This window comes from Chenopodium album, chromosome 20 (genome assembly GCF_948465745.1).
Source record: "Chenopodium album chromosome 20, dcCheAlbu1.1, whole genome shotgun sequence".
NCBI lineage: Eukaryota > Viridiplantae > Streptophyta > Magnoliopsida > Caryophyllales > Amaranthaceae > Chenopodium > Chenopodium album.
The window spans coordinates 26,365,972-26,384,209 of NC_137853.1; the positions used below are offsets into that span (position 1 = coordinate 26,365,972).

Below are 18,238 nucleotides of genomic sequence, written 5' to 3' on the forward strand. Positions count from 1 at the left end.
TGCCTATTGATTTATCGTATTTTTCATGCATCTTTTAAAAAAAAAAGGACTGCTAATATTTTTTGCTCGGTTAAGTAGATAATCAATCACATGGCCACTTCTTAGTCTACACCACCTATGAATTAAAGGGTAGTTTAGACTATTTCCATATATCACAACTATCCTATTTCACAAATTGCATTGAATGAGAAATGAACATTAGACTTACTATAGAAGTAAGTAGTACATATGGTAAACATTACTATTAAAATAGGTTGCTTAAATGACTTATCATTTTGTACTTTGATAGTAAAAAAGCCACAAAAAAAAAAAAAAAAAAAAAAAAACAAACAAAAAACTATAACTTTAAAAGGACATGCATTTTATAGTACATGACTTCACAACCATTCAAAATCATAACTCATAAAACTTTAAATGTGTTTTCTATTATTATATTGTTTATATATGTTACCATTCCCTTAAATCTAGCAAACTAAAGATTTGCAAACCATACTTTTTCACTTTTTGACTTGACATTGCTTGTCCAACTTTGTGACCAATGCCCACTTTCAAGTAATTAATTAATTAAAAAGGCAAAAGAAAACTAGCAAGTTCAAAAGGCAATCAGAAAATGGATTAGATTTCAGCAATAGTAGTTGTAAACAACAGCAAAAAAAAAAAGCATAGCAAAACCGTAACCAAAGTTTGTAAGCAGAGGAATTCATTATCTGTCAAAAACTTAGAATGTACTATGCTACTGTTCGTCCTGCTTCAAAGTATGGTCATGTTACTGTTCCAATTTGATTCAGCTGCAAGCTTATTCATTAGTTTACTTAGCTGTTACATTTATTTCTTTTGGTTTAACTATAAATAGCAACCTCACTTCTGCCTAAAAATCACCTTTCCATCTTTCAGATTCACTTTCTCTCTTGAGGTACTATTATCTCTAAAGCCCTTTTTTTTTGAACTGTAATTCTTTATACCATTGTTGTACTGCATATTCAATTTAAGCATCTGTTTTCTTCTGTAAGCATAATAACCATTCAATCTGTAAACCTTTAAATGGAAAACAAAACAAGAATAAATGCATGCTAGATTAGGCAAATAGTCTACATCTATTACAAAATCCGTTTTTTGTAATAAATGCATATACTTGGATGTTTACTGCTTGCATCTTGCATGTCAATTATATTACGCTTTCTAAGAAACTGTCTATAGAATATTTCCTGCATAGTGTTAATGTTGCAAAATTATTTCTTTAGTGGATTTTTACATGAACATTTATGACTATGTACCATCTATATAGAATATTCTGAGCTTAAGAATCTTCTGCATGAAATACAGACCAGAATGTATGGACCTGTTGATTAGATATTGAGAAACATATAATATAGTTGGTCTGAAAACATACTCCCTTTTTTGCATGTAATCATACTTTGCATCCAACACTATAAGCTACTACTAAGAAGTTTTTGAATTTGTGAAATTTCAGTAACTGTTTTGTTATCTTGCATGTAATGAATTTAACAATTTACATACCCTTTGAATCATCTGCATAGTCCTTTTTCGTAAGACCACCATATGTAGCATTAATCATGTATGATCAGAACACATAATTCTTCATCATAAATGTATGCCTTATACACAACTCTATTTCATAGTTTTCTATATAACTATATTATTACTAAAACTGGGTTGTTCTGGACTGTAGTTGATATACAATATGACCCTTGAATCAGTTTATTTGGATGAGCTTAATACTCAGAGCAAAGATTACAAAGTCAGAGTTAAAGTTGCTGAAAAAGGCCGTCCCCGAGAATCACCAAAAAAGCCTGGATTAGTCTTCCAAACACTTATCATGGAAGATGAGAAAGTGAGTTACTGTATTTTAAATTTTGTTTACCCTTCAGCTTCCATTTATATATAGCTGTCTGAAAAAAAAAACTTAATTTTGATACACTGTTGCATAGGTCATGATATAATAATATAATATGGAGCCTGAAATATTTAGCATTGTCCTATTAGTTAATTATATCCATTCCATAATATGGTACTTAGTGTATAACGAGAGAGGACAAATAGTATAAAATCTGTACAAGGTTTCATCTGATCAACGATTTATAGTTATATTTAAATATGAATGCCATAACAAAGTTGCTCTTAAGTGTTCAATTGCAAGTAAACATTAACTACATTGTATTGTCTGTGTTTGAGTCTAACCATATGTTATTCTTTGAGATTAAGATACATTATGTTGCTTTTGTATGACTCATAGAAAAACAAGATGCGCTGCGCTCTTTTTGGTGAACAGATCAAGGCATATGAAGAGATCCTGAAACCCACTAGACAATATGAAATATCCAGGGCTCCCATAGCTGCTATGGATGATCAGTTCAAGTTCAACCTTGAAGAACTTCCATTCCAGATGACTATTGGACAACAGACTGTTGTGCAGAGGTTGAACCCTGAAGATGGTCCTATTGTTCCCAAATATCAATCTCTGTCAGCTATTCCAAGGACAGCTGACCCAGACAGCAGATTTGGTATTCTTCCCTTTGTTAATTTACTACTTGCAGATTATATTATACCACACTATGTAGTTTATTTTCTAACTTAATTCTGATTACATTGCTTGGCTTTAGATGTTGTCGTAGTAGTTCTCTTTGTCGAAGAACAGCCACGCATGGTTTCTAACTCGCGTGGATGTGAGAGTCCAGTTCGTGAGATAGTTGTCACTGATACAAGGTCACCTCACTTTTAGCCAGTTGCTTTTAAACTTTCAATAAGCCTTATCACTTATTACTTGACTGTTATGCTCACATATACTCTCAAACCTATGTAACAGCCATGACCAGTCTATCACCATTTCAGCATGGAATGATCTTGCTATCAATGACTGCAATGCACTGAATAACTGGGCTGACAGATTCAATGTTGTAGGCTTTACTTCTCTTAGAGCTCAGAACACACCAAGAGATAGATTGCTTTCACACTTTTACCATTCAAGTTTGCAACACCAGATATATATGCACTATGAATTTAAGAATTAACAGACAGCACTACTGCAGGATTCATTTTGAGCACTACTATGTCAACTCGATTCATTCTAGAGCCTCAAGGAGATAGAGCAGCTGTGCTCCGCGAATGGTACATTTCTTACTATTCCATTTATCATGGTATATCTACCCTCTATCCTAAAATTGATCATGACTACACATTCATTACAGGGCAAAAGTGTACCCACAAGTCTTGCTTGATAGGCAGGCCAGGGTGCTTACTGTGAGATTCCCCAGTGAAGAGAAAAAAATCTACACAATTGCAGAACTAAGAAACAAAATGGTTCACACTTTACTGTCATTACTAACATCGCTATTCAGTAATTGTAGTTAATCTATCTATAGACAGCAACTGACAGATTTCTTTTACAACAAATACAGCCATCCAACACTATCCAAGAAGAGATAGCATGGATAAGAGTCACCATCCCAAATGCTGACCTTAACAAAATTCATGCTTATGCTGGCTGTCAGGAATGCTCAAAACGCACAAATCTTCCAGTGGGATCTCGCTATCGGTGCACTGTCTGCAAAAGAACAGATACTACCTCTGTTCACAAGTAATTTACTTCAATGCTTTCTATAACCTTTACAGTCTACATTTCAAACTAATTCTAACTTCATTCCATTTATGTTCAACAGAGTAACATTCAAGTTTGAAGCTGTGGATGACACTGGAAGTATGTCATTCACCACTTTCAATGATGACACAGAGAAGCTATTCAAAAAATCAGCAGCTGAGATTTCAAGTATCAAGAATAATGTAAGCAGCCCTTTCCTTTACAAATTACCATGCTTTACTCTTTTATCTACTCCCAAGTATGCTATTCTTATTAATTTCTGCTTTGCTGTAAACAAAACATATTCTTGCATTTGGACTTGGTTTTGAACTCTTAATATTAATGTTACACAATGTTTACTTTTAATGCCAATCACAACCAAATATTTTGCCCTTCTACTCAGCTATATTTCTATACATAGTCTATCCCTTCTTTGCTAGATTACATGGACTTTATTTCTATTTGTTTACTGAACCAAAACTTACATTGCCAATAATGGATCACTTTATACATGTTCCAGGAAAACCACCAAGTTTTTGCAACTATACAAGAGATCCTGTCAACTAGCCCATTTTTTATCAAGGTGGGACCCACAAAGGAACTGTCTATGAACAATGTACTCATTTGGACACTTAAAACTGTCGAAGTGGAAGATGAAGCACAGCAACAGGCAATGTCTGCAATGGATACAGACCAAGAAGAACTTGTGCTGACTGAACAAGAGAAGAAGCTGCAAGAAGATTTGATGCTCGAAGAACGAGCACATGGTAAAAAACCTCTGGTGATTAAGTTCAATTCAGACCCTGCTGCAGCTCTAAATCCATCAACCGGAAATGTTGCTGCAATTGCTGATCTTGCACAGTTGGAAAGCCTCTCAATCATTCGATGCAGACATCTTCTTGCTATCCGAGCCAAGTTTGGATCCCCTTCAGCTTTCTGAAATCAGCACCCCACCAAAGGAAGCACTTCCAAGTTGGACTAGGCTATCTCGCAAACGTAGCCCAAGAAAGAGGAAAGAATCTTCTGCAGCTGACTCAAAGCCAGAAAAAACTTCTGATGACACCCCGCCTAGGAAAAAAGTTAAGACAGTACTGTTTCAAGACTCCCATGTTGAAGAAGGTTCTGATGAATTCGGTTCTACCACAACTCAGCTTGAAAACCCATGAAGTTTTGAAAGTCTTATTATGCATAGTCACCACCTTTTGTCTTAGCTAATGGTGATAGTTAAAATCAGCCTAATGTTGCTTTGGATGTAAGTTACATGCTGCCTGATATATAGACAGGCATAAATATTTTGGGGGTTTAAAAGGAACAAATATAACCAGATATTGTTCCCTATAAACACCAGTTATGTCAGTAGTAGTGATGCTAGAAATATTAGAATATAAGTGTAGGCTTAAGTGGTAATGTTTGGATTTTGGGAATGGCAAAACATTGTACAAAGTAGTATTAGCATGTTTTTCTTAATGAAGCAAAAAACAATATATGTACTGAAATCCTTAAACAGGATTGTTATATATAATATTAGTAAATTTTAGTACTTCCCCTATGTCGATTATTCAAAGTTTTATGTTTCCCTTACACAAGCATACAAATAGAGCTATGGCCAATGCATACCACCTGTCTGCAATTATTTTGCATACCATACATTTACAGATACAATGTTTACAAGTACACCAGAAAGCTAATGAAATTCAGACTCATGTACATTATTCTGCACTCTGTTAATCAAAACAGGAATACACTTCAGGTGGACTATGGCCATGTTTATTCTGCCTTATATAACCCTCATCAGGTGCACATTTAGGTGTTGGTGTCATCATCTGAAATAGGTAACACTTGGATGTGGAACATTCCACGGCCAACGTAGCGTACATTTAAAATATCACCCTGTTTCACTTCATTGTCAGATACAAACTTATCCCATCCAGTGTATATAAACACGGCCTGTGTTTCAGGCAAATCAGCACCTAAAATTTCCACCTCCCACATTGGACCTCCATTAAAGCGCTTAATACATACAGGACCAGAGAAGTTTGACAAAAAAGGCTTCCAACTGGCTGGCAGAGGCTATAAGTAGAAAGAAGTACGTGCATTAATCATTCAGTTATTAAGTACAAAAAAATGCAGACAGGCGTGTGGCGCACATAGATATAAATATACACAATGCATGCTTAAAAGATGATCATGTATACACATACTTTAGTTACAATAACATGTGTGCAAGAACAGAAACATGTCAATGACACTGCATACACAAAATAGCCTTCGTATATTTAGCTTATTTACAAGGTTTAGTAATATACCAGAGCATTTCTGTAGCAGTTTCGATATTCAGTGATATAATTTGGAACATTTATTTGTAGCCATTTTCTCGCCTCCTATTGTAGAAGATTAATAACTTATGTCTTCAATTATAGTTTTTTGTTTTTTATTTTGGGTTTTCTTTTTTCTTTGTTTGTTTGTTTCTTTCTTTCCTTTTTAGAGTTGCAAGATCATGAATAGAGTAGCATTGTTGTGTGAGCAATTCATTTATTGCCTATTCCTTTTATATACAGATTTTACAAATGATGATATTGGATGCCTGTTTCTTTTTGGTTGGATCCCTCTAATTTCTAAATCTGTAGTTATGCATGCGTGAAACTATTCACAGTGTCAAATATGAATGTCATTTCACATCAATAGGCCTAAGGAATCTACATAAAGCTTAGTATATGGTGCACTTGCCAATGAAACTAAGCATGCCATTGATTATTGGATATGACCATAATCTGAATGTTGACAGAATTCTGTTTACAGAGTCTGAGTTATGGAATCATTTAAGTGGCAGCAAGTTGTATCACTACTCCTGTGTTTCAGTTAATATTCCAAACACCATTGAATAGTCTAAATAAAACATCCATCAATGAAATATCAGCAATATGTTTTGGTGTATTATCCAAAAGATAGAAAAGAACTAACAATACTAAGCTGAACTATACATGCTGATATCTAATCACTTACAACCAGATTCAGATTCAGACTCAGACAGTTGCTATTAAATTTAAGTACATGTATATAGAACTGTCCATTATTACATTATAATTAGCAACTCAGATAGATCTGTCCATTACCACATTTAAACTACCTTTATTTCAAGTAAGCCACAAAATACTAGACATTAACACAAAAGGTTACTTTGTCTCATATACATACCACATCATCTTAAAATGTTCCACATTGCATTCAAGTCTAAATTACTAGAACTGCTAAACAAACCAGACTAGAGTTAGTCTAATACGCTTTATTAGAAAACTTCCTAAGCCTTTCTCATTTGTTAATCATACTAAAACTAAGTCCACATCAAACACCATAGGATAACCCTTCCTATATTTGAAGAGCCCAGCTTCATCAACTTGAACATTGCAATAGTCCAGGAACTCTCTGACTCCATTCCTCAAAGAACACAGAATGATCTTACCATTCTTCACCGCAATCTTCAGTTCAACTTCAAACTGTTTGTCATCATACAGTAACACAGCAGCTGTGGTTGGAGGGAATCCCATGAAATGCTCTTTTGCAAAGGGTAAAGGAATATTCTAGCCAGCAAACGATCACAAGTATACAGAAGAAAATATTAGTAATGTACATTTAGAAACTAAGCTCCACAAAGTATACATATTATAATAGGTACATCGATATCACACTCACAATTATGGCCTGATTGAAGTACTCTTTGGTGAAGGTAAATTTGAAGAAATCTTCGCCACATGCTTCTGCGAGTGCATCTAACCAGGCATTTGCCTCTTTCATCTTTGCAGAACTACCTTCAATAGTTGGCTTACGGCCACGTTTCTTGCCACTGTCACCAGATCCACGAGTTTGTCCTGCTTCTGCACCGTGAGGGGGGCCAATGCGATAAATAATTCTAACCACTAAAGAGTTATCACCAATGTACTTAAACATTAGGACATCACCAACATTTATAGCATTGTCATCCATAAAATCGGACCACCCTACGTCGAGGTACATTTTCCATCCATTGTCAGCCTCTTCATGCAACAGAGTGACAAACTAGGAATTTCAGAAATCTATCTTCTAAAACCTCCTCCAAACCATCAAGAACACGCTATAACATATATACAGATAGGTAAGCAAGCAGTAGCATAAAAAACCTAACTGATAATACAAACCTTACAATCTATTATGTTACAAAGGCTAATCACTGACTACCCTTGCCTAAAACTAATAACCAACCACCACATTGCATACACTTTATAGCAAACAAATAATCATTTGCATATCCTAAAAAACAATTACAGTTTATACAAAAAAAAAACGAAAAAAAAAAAACAAAAACTTCGAAACCAAAATAATGTCTTCGTATTAGTCACCCTTTATGTCAATGCAATGAAACTCGACACTAAATTACCATGACTACAATACCTTTCAATCTTTCAGCCTATATATTCTCAACCGTACCTCTAAAATTTTTGAATATACCAACCAAATTTTTCTTACTTCATTCCATACACTTCTCACATTGCAAAACCAATTATCAGAATAACACTATGGCCAAATTTAAACACAAGATATAGAAACACAGTATTAAATCAACCTTAGAATATAGAATTCAAATGCTTATTGCAATTCTGTATCTAAAAACAAGAAAACAACAAAAAAAACAAAACATCCAATGCATAACCCTTTTCAAATTCAAATATTCAGCATTAAACATATCAGAACCCTACAACCAAAAATCTGAGGAAAAAACCCCCAAAAAGTATGCAGTATACAAAAATAAACAATCCCAGTGTTTTGTCTTACCAGTTTGTCACGAGTTTCAGGTTCCACACGAACAGTGAATGATAAAGAGTATTCATCCATTGCACTTTAGATATCCAGAGAATGCTTGCAAGTTATTATTTTTTTTGTTTTGTTTTTTTTCTTGAGACAATAAACAGATACTACACTAAAACCCTATGTATAGCCTTATGAAGACTAAAAGACTTGGCATACAATACCATTAAATATATAGTAACCTACTTAATTAATAGACTCATATCTCAACGTCTTTGCTTCTAATGCTAGGCTTACAAAAAGACAAAAATTGCTGCACAGAATTATTTTGCCCAAAGTTCAACTTACGAATGATCAATATTCCTTTATAAGACTAACATCGAATGCAGGGCATACTTCCTAATAAAATGGATTATCAATGTCCTGCAATATTCCTTATCTATGTATGCTTAAAAAGGAAAATACGTCACGAAATGAACCGTTATTTTACGTGATCAATATACTAACCAAGGAAATCCAATCCAATTCAGAATTTCAAATTTTCATAAAATTCAATTCCGTCTTGATATTACCTTGAGTGCAATGTGAGTTATATTAATAGCTCTATTTGGATTAAATTGCGTTTTGGATTAGAGTTGAATAACGCTACCCCTATTTGATTTGACATAAGTGAGCATTAGGTATCTCCAACAAACTCATATAATACTTCCTTCACAAGAAATATCCCCAGCTGAAACATTTAAGTGTATTTAATGCGTGACACACGTATGAACTGAGTTATACCTTAATTGGCCATTCTATAAACATCAACATGTTTTCTCGCACATAACCCTTTGCCACATGAACTGTAGCAAAATTCCAGTAATAATAAAGTGCCATTGATATATATTCAAGTTGTAAACCATGCATGCGATGCCTTAACTTATAACTACATAGTACATATATACATTTCAACATACATATTATAACACCTAAACAAGTCACTACGTCTAAGAAATGTATACATCATTATGCCCGCGCACCAACAACTAGTATAGGGTAACTATTCCCAAGCTTTTTCCCACTCTCTAAACTAATTCCCGTCAAACAAACATGAGATTATGGAGATTTGGGATCAATAATCCTATTCCCACCACATAATCCCACATTTCAAACACCCCCTTAGGGCTATATACTAGTATTAGCATTAAATACGCATTAGAAAGGAAATTTTGTGTAGAACTACCCTAAAGACAGGGTCATTTGTGAACAACTACCCATTTTTTTTACTTGTTTAGAACTACCCGCAAGTTTGGAAAAGCTTGGGTAGCACTACCCACTAACGTTTTTCATCCAATTATAATGTTATTTTAGCTCAAATTTTCACTTTTTTCAATTACAATGGCCAATTAATGCTAAAATAAGCAAAAACCCCAATTTAAATAAACCCCCAAACCTTAGAAATCAAAATCCCCAAATAATACTAAACTCATGAACCCCAAAATGAATTCTAATTTAAACCCTAATTAGGTTAATTAAGGTAAATTAAAACCTTTATACAAATTAGAAGAGTTAATTGGGTGGGAAAAGTGAAAAAGTGGGCTCCGATAACGTCTTAATTTGATGGAAAATGTTAATGGGTAGTGCTACCCAAACGTTTTCAAATTTGTGGGTAATTCTAAACAAATAAATAAAAAAATGGGTAGTTGTTCACAAATGACCCTATCTTTAGGGTAAAACTACACAAAATTTCCCATTAGAAAATTGTGTATAGTTAAATCATGAAAATATAAACACTAATTGCACTAATTTACGCGTGTTTTATCATGAATTTCTAATTTCATACCATTTTAAAAAGTATAATAAATACTTATACAGCTCTAAGGGTTTTGCTACACATAGGGGAGGTGATACACATACAATTGTTGTATGTGTGATCTACATACAATACCTATAGAAAATTGATAACATAACATTAAGAGAAGGTATTGTGTCAGTCCGGACTAACAAAATGCGGATTTTTTATATCCTCAATTAGTGGAATGATATCCTCTATTGACTGGATGATATCCTCTATTGATTAGATGATATCCTTTACTAACTAGATGATATCTTTTAGGGCATGCTTGGATTGGGGGTAAAACATTAAGGGGTAATAAAAGTCAAACTTGAAAAAACAAAAGTAATTAGAGGTGTTGTTATAGGAGACATGGTGCTTACAAATGAAATAAACTAGTTGTGCCATGAGGAAAAGAGAGAGATGGAGGAATTATTACTCTCATAATGAGGGTAATAGCTACCCACCCTCCCCCTAGTGTAACTATTACCCCCAAAATGAGGGTATTGATTCCTCTTTCTTCACCTCACACCATACCATCACTACATAATCTTCTTACAATCACACCATCACTATCTCCTTCTTCCCTATTTTCACATTCATTTTGCTTATTTTGACTTTTATCTTCCCCTTAATGTATTACCCCCAATCCAAGCATGCCCTTATTGTAATATGATATCCTTTAGTGACAGGATGATATTTCTACTGGCTAGATGATATCCTCTATTAGATGGATGATATCCTTTACGAACTAGATGATATTCTTTATTGGTTATATGATATCCTTTATTGGCTATATGATATCCTCTATTGTCTGGATGATATCATCCAATGATAACAAACTAATAGAGGATATCATCCAACAAACTAATAGAGGATATCATCCCGCCTACAAATGATATCATATAGCCATTAGAGGAATATATCATCAGCTAATAAATGATACAATCTAGGCAATTGATGATATCATCCAACTTATAGATGATATCATAAAACCAATAGAGAATATCATCCAAACTATAGATAATATCATAAAAACTATACAATAGAATATATCATTGAACTAATAGAGGATATCATGGAACTAATATAGGATATCATATGGACAATGGATGATATCATCCAACTTATAAAGGATATCATCCAACTTCTTATAGATGATGTAATAAAAAAATAGAATTTATTTTATAAAAATAATTAAATGGTCAACAATGGTGGAATCTCCATTAGAGGTCCCGTACTAAGCTCATGGGTATAACATAACATGCTTATTTCTCAACCAAAATACATGTATTTGTTATCAAAACGCTCATAATGCAACATACAATCATAAAGAATAATCAATTTTGACAATTATACATCACACAAGAAAGCCCCAAATCGATTGTTTTGGGCTATTTTCGAAAAAAAAACCGAGAATCTCAATCAATTATCAAGCCAATTTAAGCATAAATCATGGACAAATATAATCAACAATATTTATTTTCACTATTCTTACCATCCTCTTCAAATCTTCAATTCAATCATGAATTATGGACAAATAAAATGGAGTAATTGAAGGAATTATGTCTTCGATAAATGCAATTACTAGATATATCAAGGATCACTATTATGGAGATAATAAGTTCATTCTATTGGGGCGTCATCCTCTGTTGCTAGACTATGAGAGATGATCTTCGGACTAGTCAAATAGTTCAAAGCCCTTTAGAATGGATCCTATAAGGTCACACACAAGGGTAATGAGTTAAGCAAGTCAGAAATGGGCCTCATGAGCATTTAACTAGTCATATGTATGATTGGGCTAAGTGTAGTTTGATTGGGATTAGGAGTTGGGCTTTGATATGGACTTTTTATTTAGAGATATGATCTATAAATAATAGTCATGCCACCCCTTTTTCAATCATCAACAAGCTTGATCATCAAATCATTTTCTCTCTCCCTACACCAAAGAATCATTCTCTCTCTCCCTACACCAAAAAATCATTCTCTTCTCCCTCTTTAACCTAATTTCTAGCCTTCTTATTATTCCATAATACATCCATTGAGCATTCCAAGGAGTCCATACTTGACCCGAAGTTCCGTCCTTAAACCAAGGCGTGAAAGGTATAATTAACTGAGGGTTTGGACCATATCAACTCTACCTTTTATTTAATTTAATTTCAATTTGATTTATATTTTTATTGAAGTTACTAACAATTTATTCATGATGTAGCAATTTAAGGGAACGCGCGGAATGTGAGTAATTAATTAATTTAATTACTTATCTTATTTTATATTGTTAATATCATGATTATTATTATTATTCGATTTGACTAACGTTATTATTGTTAAATTGCTTCCAATATTAATGTTTATTCTATTATTATTTATTATGATCACCATATTGCATGTTAAAGGGAATATGTAATTGAATATCACGCTTAATAAGATGATTTGGACAATCGGTTTAGGTTCCTTTTTAATCTTGTTATTTAATTAAGTGATCACTAATATTTTAAAATTATATGTGTGCATTAATATTCAACCAATTTAGCATAATAATAGTTTGGAGCAAATTGAAAATTTGTTTGCATACCTTTGAGATCGCAGGAATACTTTTCACAATAAGAATCGAGTAGAGGCCAATACGGGCGAATGTGACTCCATGACTCACTTCGTACCATCATTCCCGATCCTCCTTTCGTGGTTCCGAACCATATGGAGTTAGTAATCTCATGGATTATGAATGGGGTGTAACCTTCACAGGTCAATCGTTGTTGCCTTTCGTTGTCCCTTTTTGTGGTTGCCTTTTATGATCCGTGAACGGTTTACAAGTTCCTTAAAAACTTGTTGGCGGATCCCTACTTTCCTTGTCCCTAATCGTGTCCCTAATCGTATATGTCAATTCCCACTTCCTATGAGTGTCAAGCATATTCACACATGCTTTAACGTAGGCGCATTTCGAACGACGCCTACAAATGTGTTTAATGCTTTGATTATTATATGAGATTATTACTCATGAGACTAACGCAAAGTTTTGAAGTTGGTTTTGTTTTTAATAAGGGCCTACAATGGTTCTAAGTTGTAGGTTGATTTTATTTGACTTTGGTTTTACTTTACTTTTGTCTGGTTGACTTTTTATGTTGACTTGTTTTAAATGGTTTTGAATTTATTCTTCCGATGTGTGTCTTTGATAGTTGTCATAGCCGTTTTCGCGGTGGCGATAACGTCTTAGATTTTCTTATTTCGAGTTTTAAAGAGCAAAACAGGTATTTTAAAGGAAAGGAATTTCTAGGGCGTTACATCTGCATCTCTAAGTAAAGTCGACAATCCCTCTGCAAACAATATAAATAAGAAAGGGGAGATAGGATCTCCTTGTCTGAGACCTCGACTAGACTTGAACTTTCTCGATGGTTGGCTATCAACTAGAACATCAAAAGAGGCCGTACTAACACACTTCATCACCAACCCCACCAAAGAATCCGACATACCCAATTTTAGCATCATCTTCTGTAAGAATTCCCACTCAACTCTATCATATGCCTTGCTCATATCAAGTTTAAGCCCAAGATAGCCTTTCTTCCCTATTTTTTTCTTCCTTGAGATAATGGAAGCATTCATAAGCCACCAACACTTTATCCGTAATCAACTACCCCGGAACAAATCCACTCTGCGACTCATGAATAATGTACAGAAGCACCAATTTCAACCTATTTGCTAGTACCTTTGTGACAATTTATACAGCACTACACAAACTAATAGGCCTATAATCAACAGGAAACTTTCCTCTTTCTTTTTTGGAATTAAAACAATATGAGTCTGATTAATAGAACCTAAATCCCCATTATTATTTAAAATATCTAACACTTTCCCAACTATATCATTCCCAACAACGTCCCAAAATTTCTGAAAAAAAATTGCAGACATACCATCGGCCAGGAGCCTTAGTCAGATGCATATGGAAAAGCGCATCTCGAGCCTCATCCGCACTAAATGGGGCAAGCAAGCTCGTATATTGCCTCTCATCAAAAATACACGCCACTTTCTCCATCACTGGCTCAGTTTCAATGTTACTGCTTCTTGCGAAGAGATCTTCAAAATAAACAAAAAGCCTCTTAAAATCAGCTCTTCATCAGCGTAGGAATTGCCAGCCGTATCCTTAATGTGACGAATATCATTCCTTGCCTTTCTTTGTTTGTCCTTGTGATGAAAAAAGGATGTATTTTTGTCACTGTTCTTCAAACATTCTTGCCTACTACGTTGCTTCCAGTACATTTTTTCCCTCTTTTCAAGCTCATCCATACGATCATCTAAAGCCCGCATCCGAGAAATTACTTCTTCCGATTGATATTCACCCATCAAATGCTTCATTTGAGTTTTACACGCTCCCTACTCCATGCAATTAAACACGAAGAAGCAAAGGTGATTTTCAAACATAAGTCACTTCCTCGCTCCCAAGCCTCTAAAATAATAATCTCAGCACAATTCTCATCACGGAGCCACATTTCTTCAAAACGATTTTACTTTTTCTTTTTATTTTCTTTTGCTTTGGCACTGCTTCTTTAATACATTGGGAGATAGGTAAATGGTCCGACCTTCTCTTAGTGAGATGGGTAACAAACGAACCCATAAACATCTCTTTCCAAAGCTGATTTGCAAAAAATCTATCAAGTCTCTCTTGTATATTTTCCTCCCCACCCCTTTATTAGTCCAAGTGTAACTATGGCCAATAAATCCCAAATCCTCAAAATGGCATAAGCTCATAGCTAGCATTGCGCAAAATCTCAGCCTTCTCTAAACAAAAACTTTTGCCTCCCTTTTTTTCCCCAAGAGTGAAGCATCAAATTAAAGTCCCCTCCACACATCCATGGCTTATCATTTGACACCATATATTAAGCTCTCCAAAAGTTGACCGGTCTTATACTTGTTTTCGTCCTCCGGATGCCCGCATAAACTGGTAAACCTCCACTCATCATCACCTTGAGAGCCCACCCAAACATCAATATGATTTAAGGAATAAGGCTTCACTGCCACATGCAAATCATTCTTCCACAGCAAAGCCAGACCCCCGTCCTTTTCCTTCCCTCCCCTTAACACTCTACTATAAAACCCGAAGTAAACTTTATTTTTTGTTTTATTTTTTCCATCTCAAAAGCTTTCAACTTAATTTTCGAAAGAAAAATAATTTGGGGATTTTCTAGAAAAATAATGTGTTTCAACGCATTTACTACAACAATACTCCCCAAATCCCTGCAGTTCCAAGAGAGGATGTAACTCATCTATCACCGAGAGCCCAAGTAGTGGGGCTTGCCACTTTTTCAGCAGATACAGACATCATTCTCCTTTTATTCCCTCCCTTTTCCTCACTAGTCAAAGCTGCAACATTATTTTGATCAAAGTTCACACTCCCTCCTTTTTCCACCAGCAAGCAACAAGTCACTCCCCATACTATGATCATCATCTTTCTGCATTCTTTTCCACCCTTTTATCTCCTTCCCACCTCCCTTTTTACTACTATCATCTCAGGTTGCACCTTCTCTAAGTTCATAGTTTCTCCACTAGTGAACAAAAAAACTTCACTCCCTGTTTTCTTCCCCGAGTCATCACAAGCCCTATGTGCTATAGCAGAGCTATCAGCGCACAACTCCACCTCCCCTATCTTACTTGCCACTTCTTGTACCTTGGCAGACACTTCCGGATTCGAACATTTTTGCTTCATCTTTGTAATAAACAGGGCCCTCGTACACCCTTCTTATCTGCCCCTTCCTGATTCTGATTGAGTCATGCATTATACTTCCAAGGAGAGGCTTTCATCCATGCCCCAAAAGCGATACTCGGATTATCAGTTTCTTTGTGCTCATCACAATCCTTTATCGATCCCATGTCCCATAAGTCCATTACAATAACAGAACAAAGAGAGATTCTCGTATTGCACTTCAAAAAGTTCTTCAATACCCCCTCTCGGCTTTAATTTCACATTCTTATTTAGAGGTTTTCTCACATCAATTAGAACACGAATTCTAATCGATTTATCAATTCCCACTTGAGCAGCATTATCCAATTTCACAAAAACTCCCAATTTATTACCAATTTTTTCAACATAAGCAATATATAGACGACCTTTAAGAGGAAGATTGTACACCCTAATCCACATTGGCAAATGAAAGAGTTGAATTTTAGAGGGCTTTACTGAGTCTACAGTCTCGCCAAGAATCAGCGCATGCCTATCAAAGTGCCATGGTTGATAATCAATCACCCTATGTTTGTCTCTCCAATGGTAGAATTGAAACATTAAAAGGTTTTTGCCAATATTAGTAATGTTCACACCATGTTTAGGTTGCCAAATCTCTTTGATAGTGGCGATAAAGGCTTTATTATTAATATTACGACTCATCTAAATTCTTCCGACTAAGGCCAGTTTAACACGAGCATCATCGTCATCCTCACCTGCATCATCCCAATCGATCGCGTCATTCAAATCAATGTTTGTTATAGTCTCCTTATTTCCATTCTCATCCCCTTCCTTCCCTACCACGATAAGGGTTTGAGAACTATCTCCCATAATTGAATGTACAAGACCAAGAACAAGAAAACCAATGCTATAAAGGAACAAAAATCACGCAAAACAGAAGAGAAATCTCTATCCACAATCGAGAAAAGCCTTGAAAAACAAGAAAACCTAGCCCCATGCGACTAAAAGAAACCCTCCCAAGGAAAACCTTGAGGAAATAAAATCTCCTTGTTGACTAATGTTTACTATGTACTCTAAAGATCGATGTCAACGCGGCGGGGCGGATTTTAACTTTCCATCCCCATCTCCGCTTAATATTCTCATCTCCATCCCCATCCCCATCCCCACAGAGGGTCCAAATTTAAACTCATCCCCATTCCCGTCCCGCCGGGTCCAATTTTAAAACCATCCCCGCCCCACTCCCACTTGGATATCCACCCCCACCTAATCCCCACCCACGATCCGCTTAACCCCCGCCTCCCAAATACAACATCAATACATAATTTAATTTACAACAAAAAAAAAAATCATTGTTTATATTACACTTTTAATTTTTTTTTTTATATATTATAAATTTATTATTATGTACTAAATTTACTACTTTATTTGACATAATTATTTATATGAAATAGTATAAAAGCATATACTTCCTCCGTTTTATTTTACTTGCACACAACCTTGTGGCACGTTTTTTGAGGTCGGGTTTATGTAATGTAAACGGACAAATTTTTCATTATAATTTTTACAAATGATAATTAACCCCTATTCTAATTTTCGTGTAAAAATTATATTGATAAAATCACTCGTTTACCCTCACTAATCATCTCCTAAAACTGCGTGCTTTAAAGGTGTGTTGCAAGTAAAAGAAAACGGAGGAAGTAATTTTTTTTTTTAAAAAAAAATATATAGATGGGTATGGGGTGGGGATGGGGCGGGTATAAAGCGAGGCGGGTGGGGATGGGGCGGAGCGGGGATGGGGCGGGTACAACCTAAATTCCACCCCGCCCCATCATTCATGGAGGGTACGGTTTTTATCTCCATTCCAGCCCCACCACCCGCCAAACCGGGACCAATGGGGCGGGGATGGGGCGGGTCTCCTACTTGACCCGCTCCACTAACATCCCTAACGTACTCATAGTATAACAACAAGCATTAAATGTGTTATTAAATGTAGTGTTATAACAATTTATCCTATCAATAACACTACATTAAATGAATCAGTTTTTTTAATTCAATAATAATATTAGATTTCATTGGAATAAGAAAAAAAGCATGAATACTATGAAATTGTTGTTTATTATGCATTTCTTAGGCCTATGTATAGAAAAACCCGTCTTATAATCATCTTCTGTTTTCTTTCCTCATTTCCTAAATTTTGAGAATTATGTGAAAAGTATATCTTAATTAACTCGATTAAAATCTTTAAGGTTTGTGATTAAAAAAAAAGGAAAAATGAAAATCTTTAGGGTGATCTCGACATCAAATCATTCATATTAACTACTCATTGTAATTCTCTATGCCAAAATTTGTTGACTAAAGTATTCATCTAAAATTTGAT

At 34.9% G+C, this 18,238-nt stretch overlaps 2 protein-coding genes across 2 annotated transcripts; one reads left to right on the top strand and one right to left on the bottom strand.

Annotated features, from left to right (window-relative positions):
- The first annotated feature begins 1,702 nt into the window (after positions 1–1,702).
- Positions 1,703–4,535, top strand: LOC145596938 (replication protein A 70 kDa DNA-binding subunit D-like). The gene is made up of 9 exons (XM_081653129.1): positions 1,703–1,852; positions 2,255–2,522; positions 2,622–2,724; positions 2,825–2,985; positions 3,048–3,126; positions 3,207–3,318; positions 3,417–3,595; positions 3,678–3,798; positions 4,116–4,535. The coding sequence occupies exons 1-9, from the start codon at positions 1,703–1,705 to the stop codon at positions 4,533–4,535; spliced, it is 1,593 nt and encodes a 530-aa protein (XP_081509255.1).
- Positions 4,536–16,029: 11,494 nt separating this feature from the next.
- On the bottom strand, positions 16,030–16,563 carry LOC145596939 (uncharacterized). The gene has a single exon (XM_081653131.1). The coding sequence runs from the start codon at positions 16,561–16,563 to the stop codon at positions 16,030–16,032; it is 534 nt and encodes a 177-aa protein (XP_081509257.1).
- Between the last annotated feature and the right edge of the window lie 1,675 nt (positions 16,564–18,238).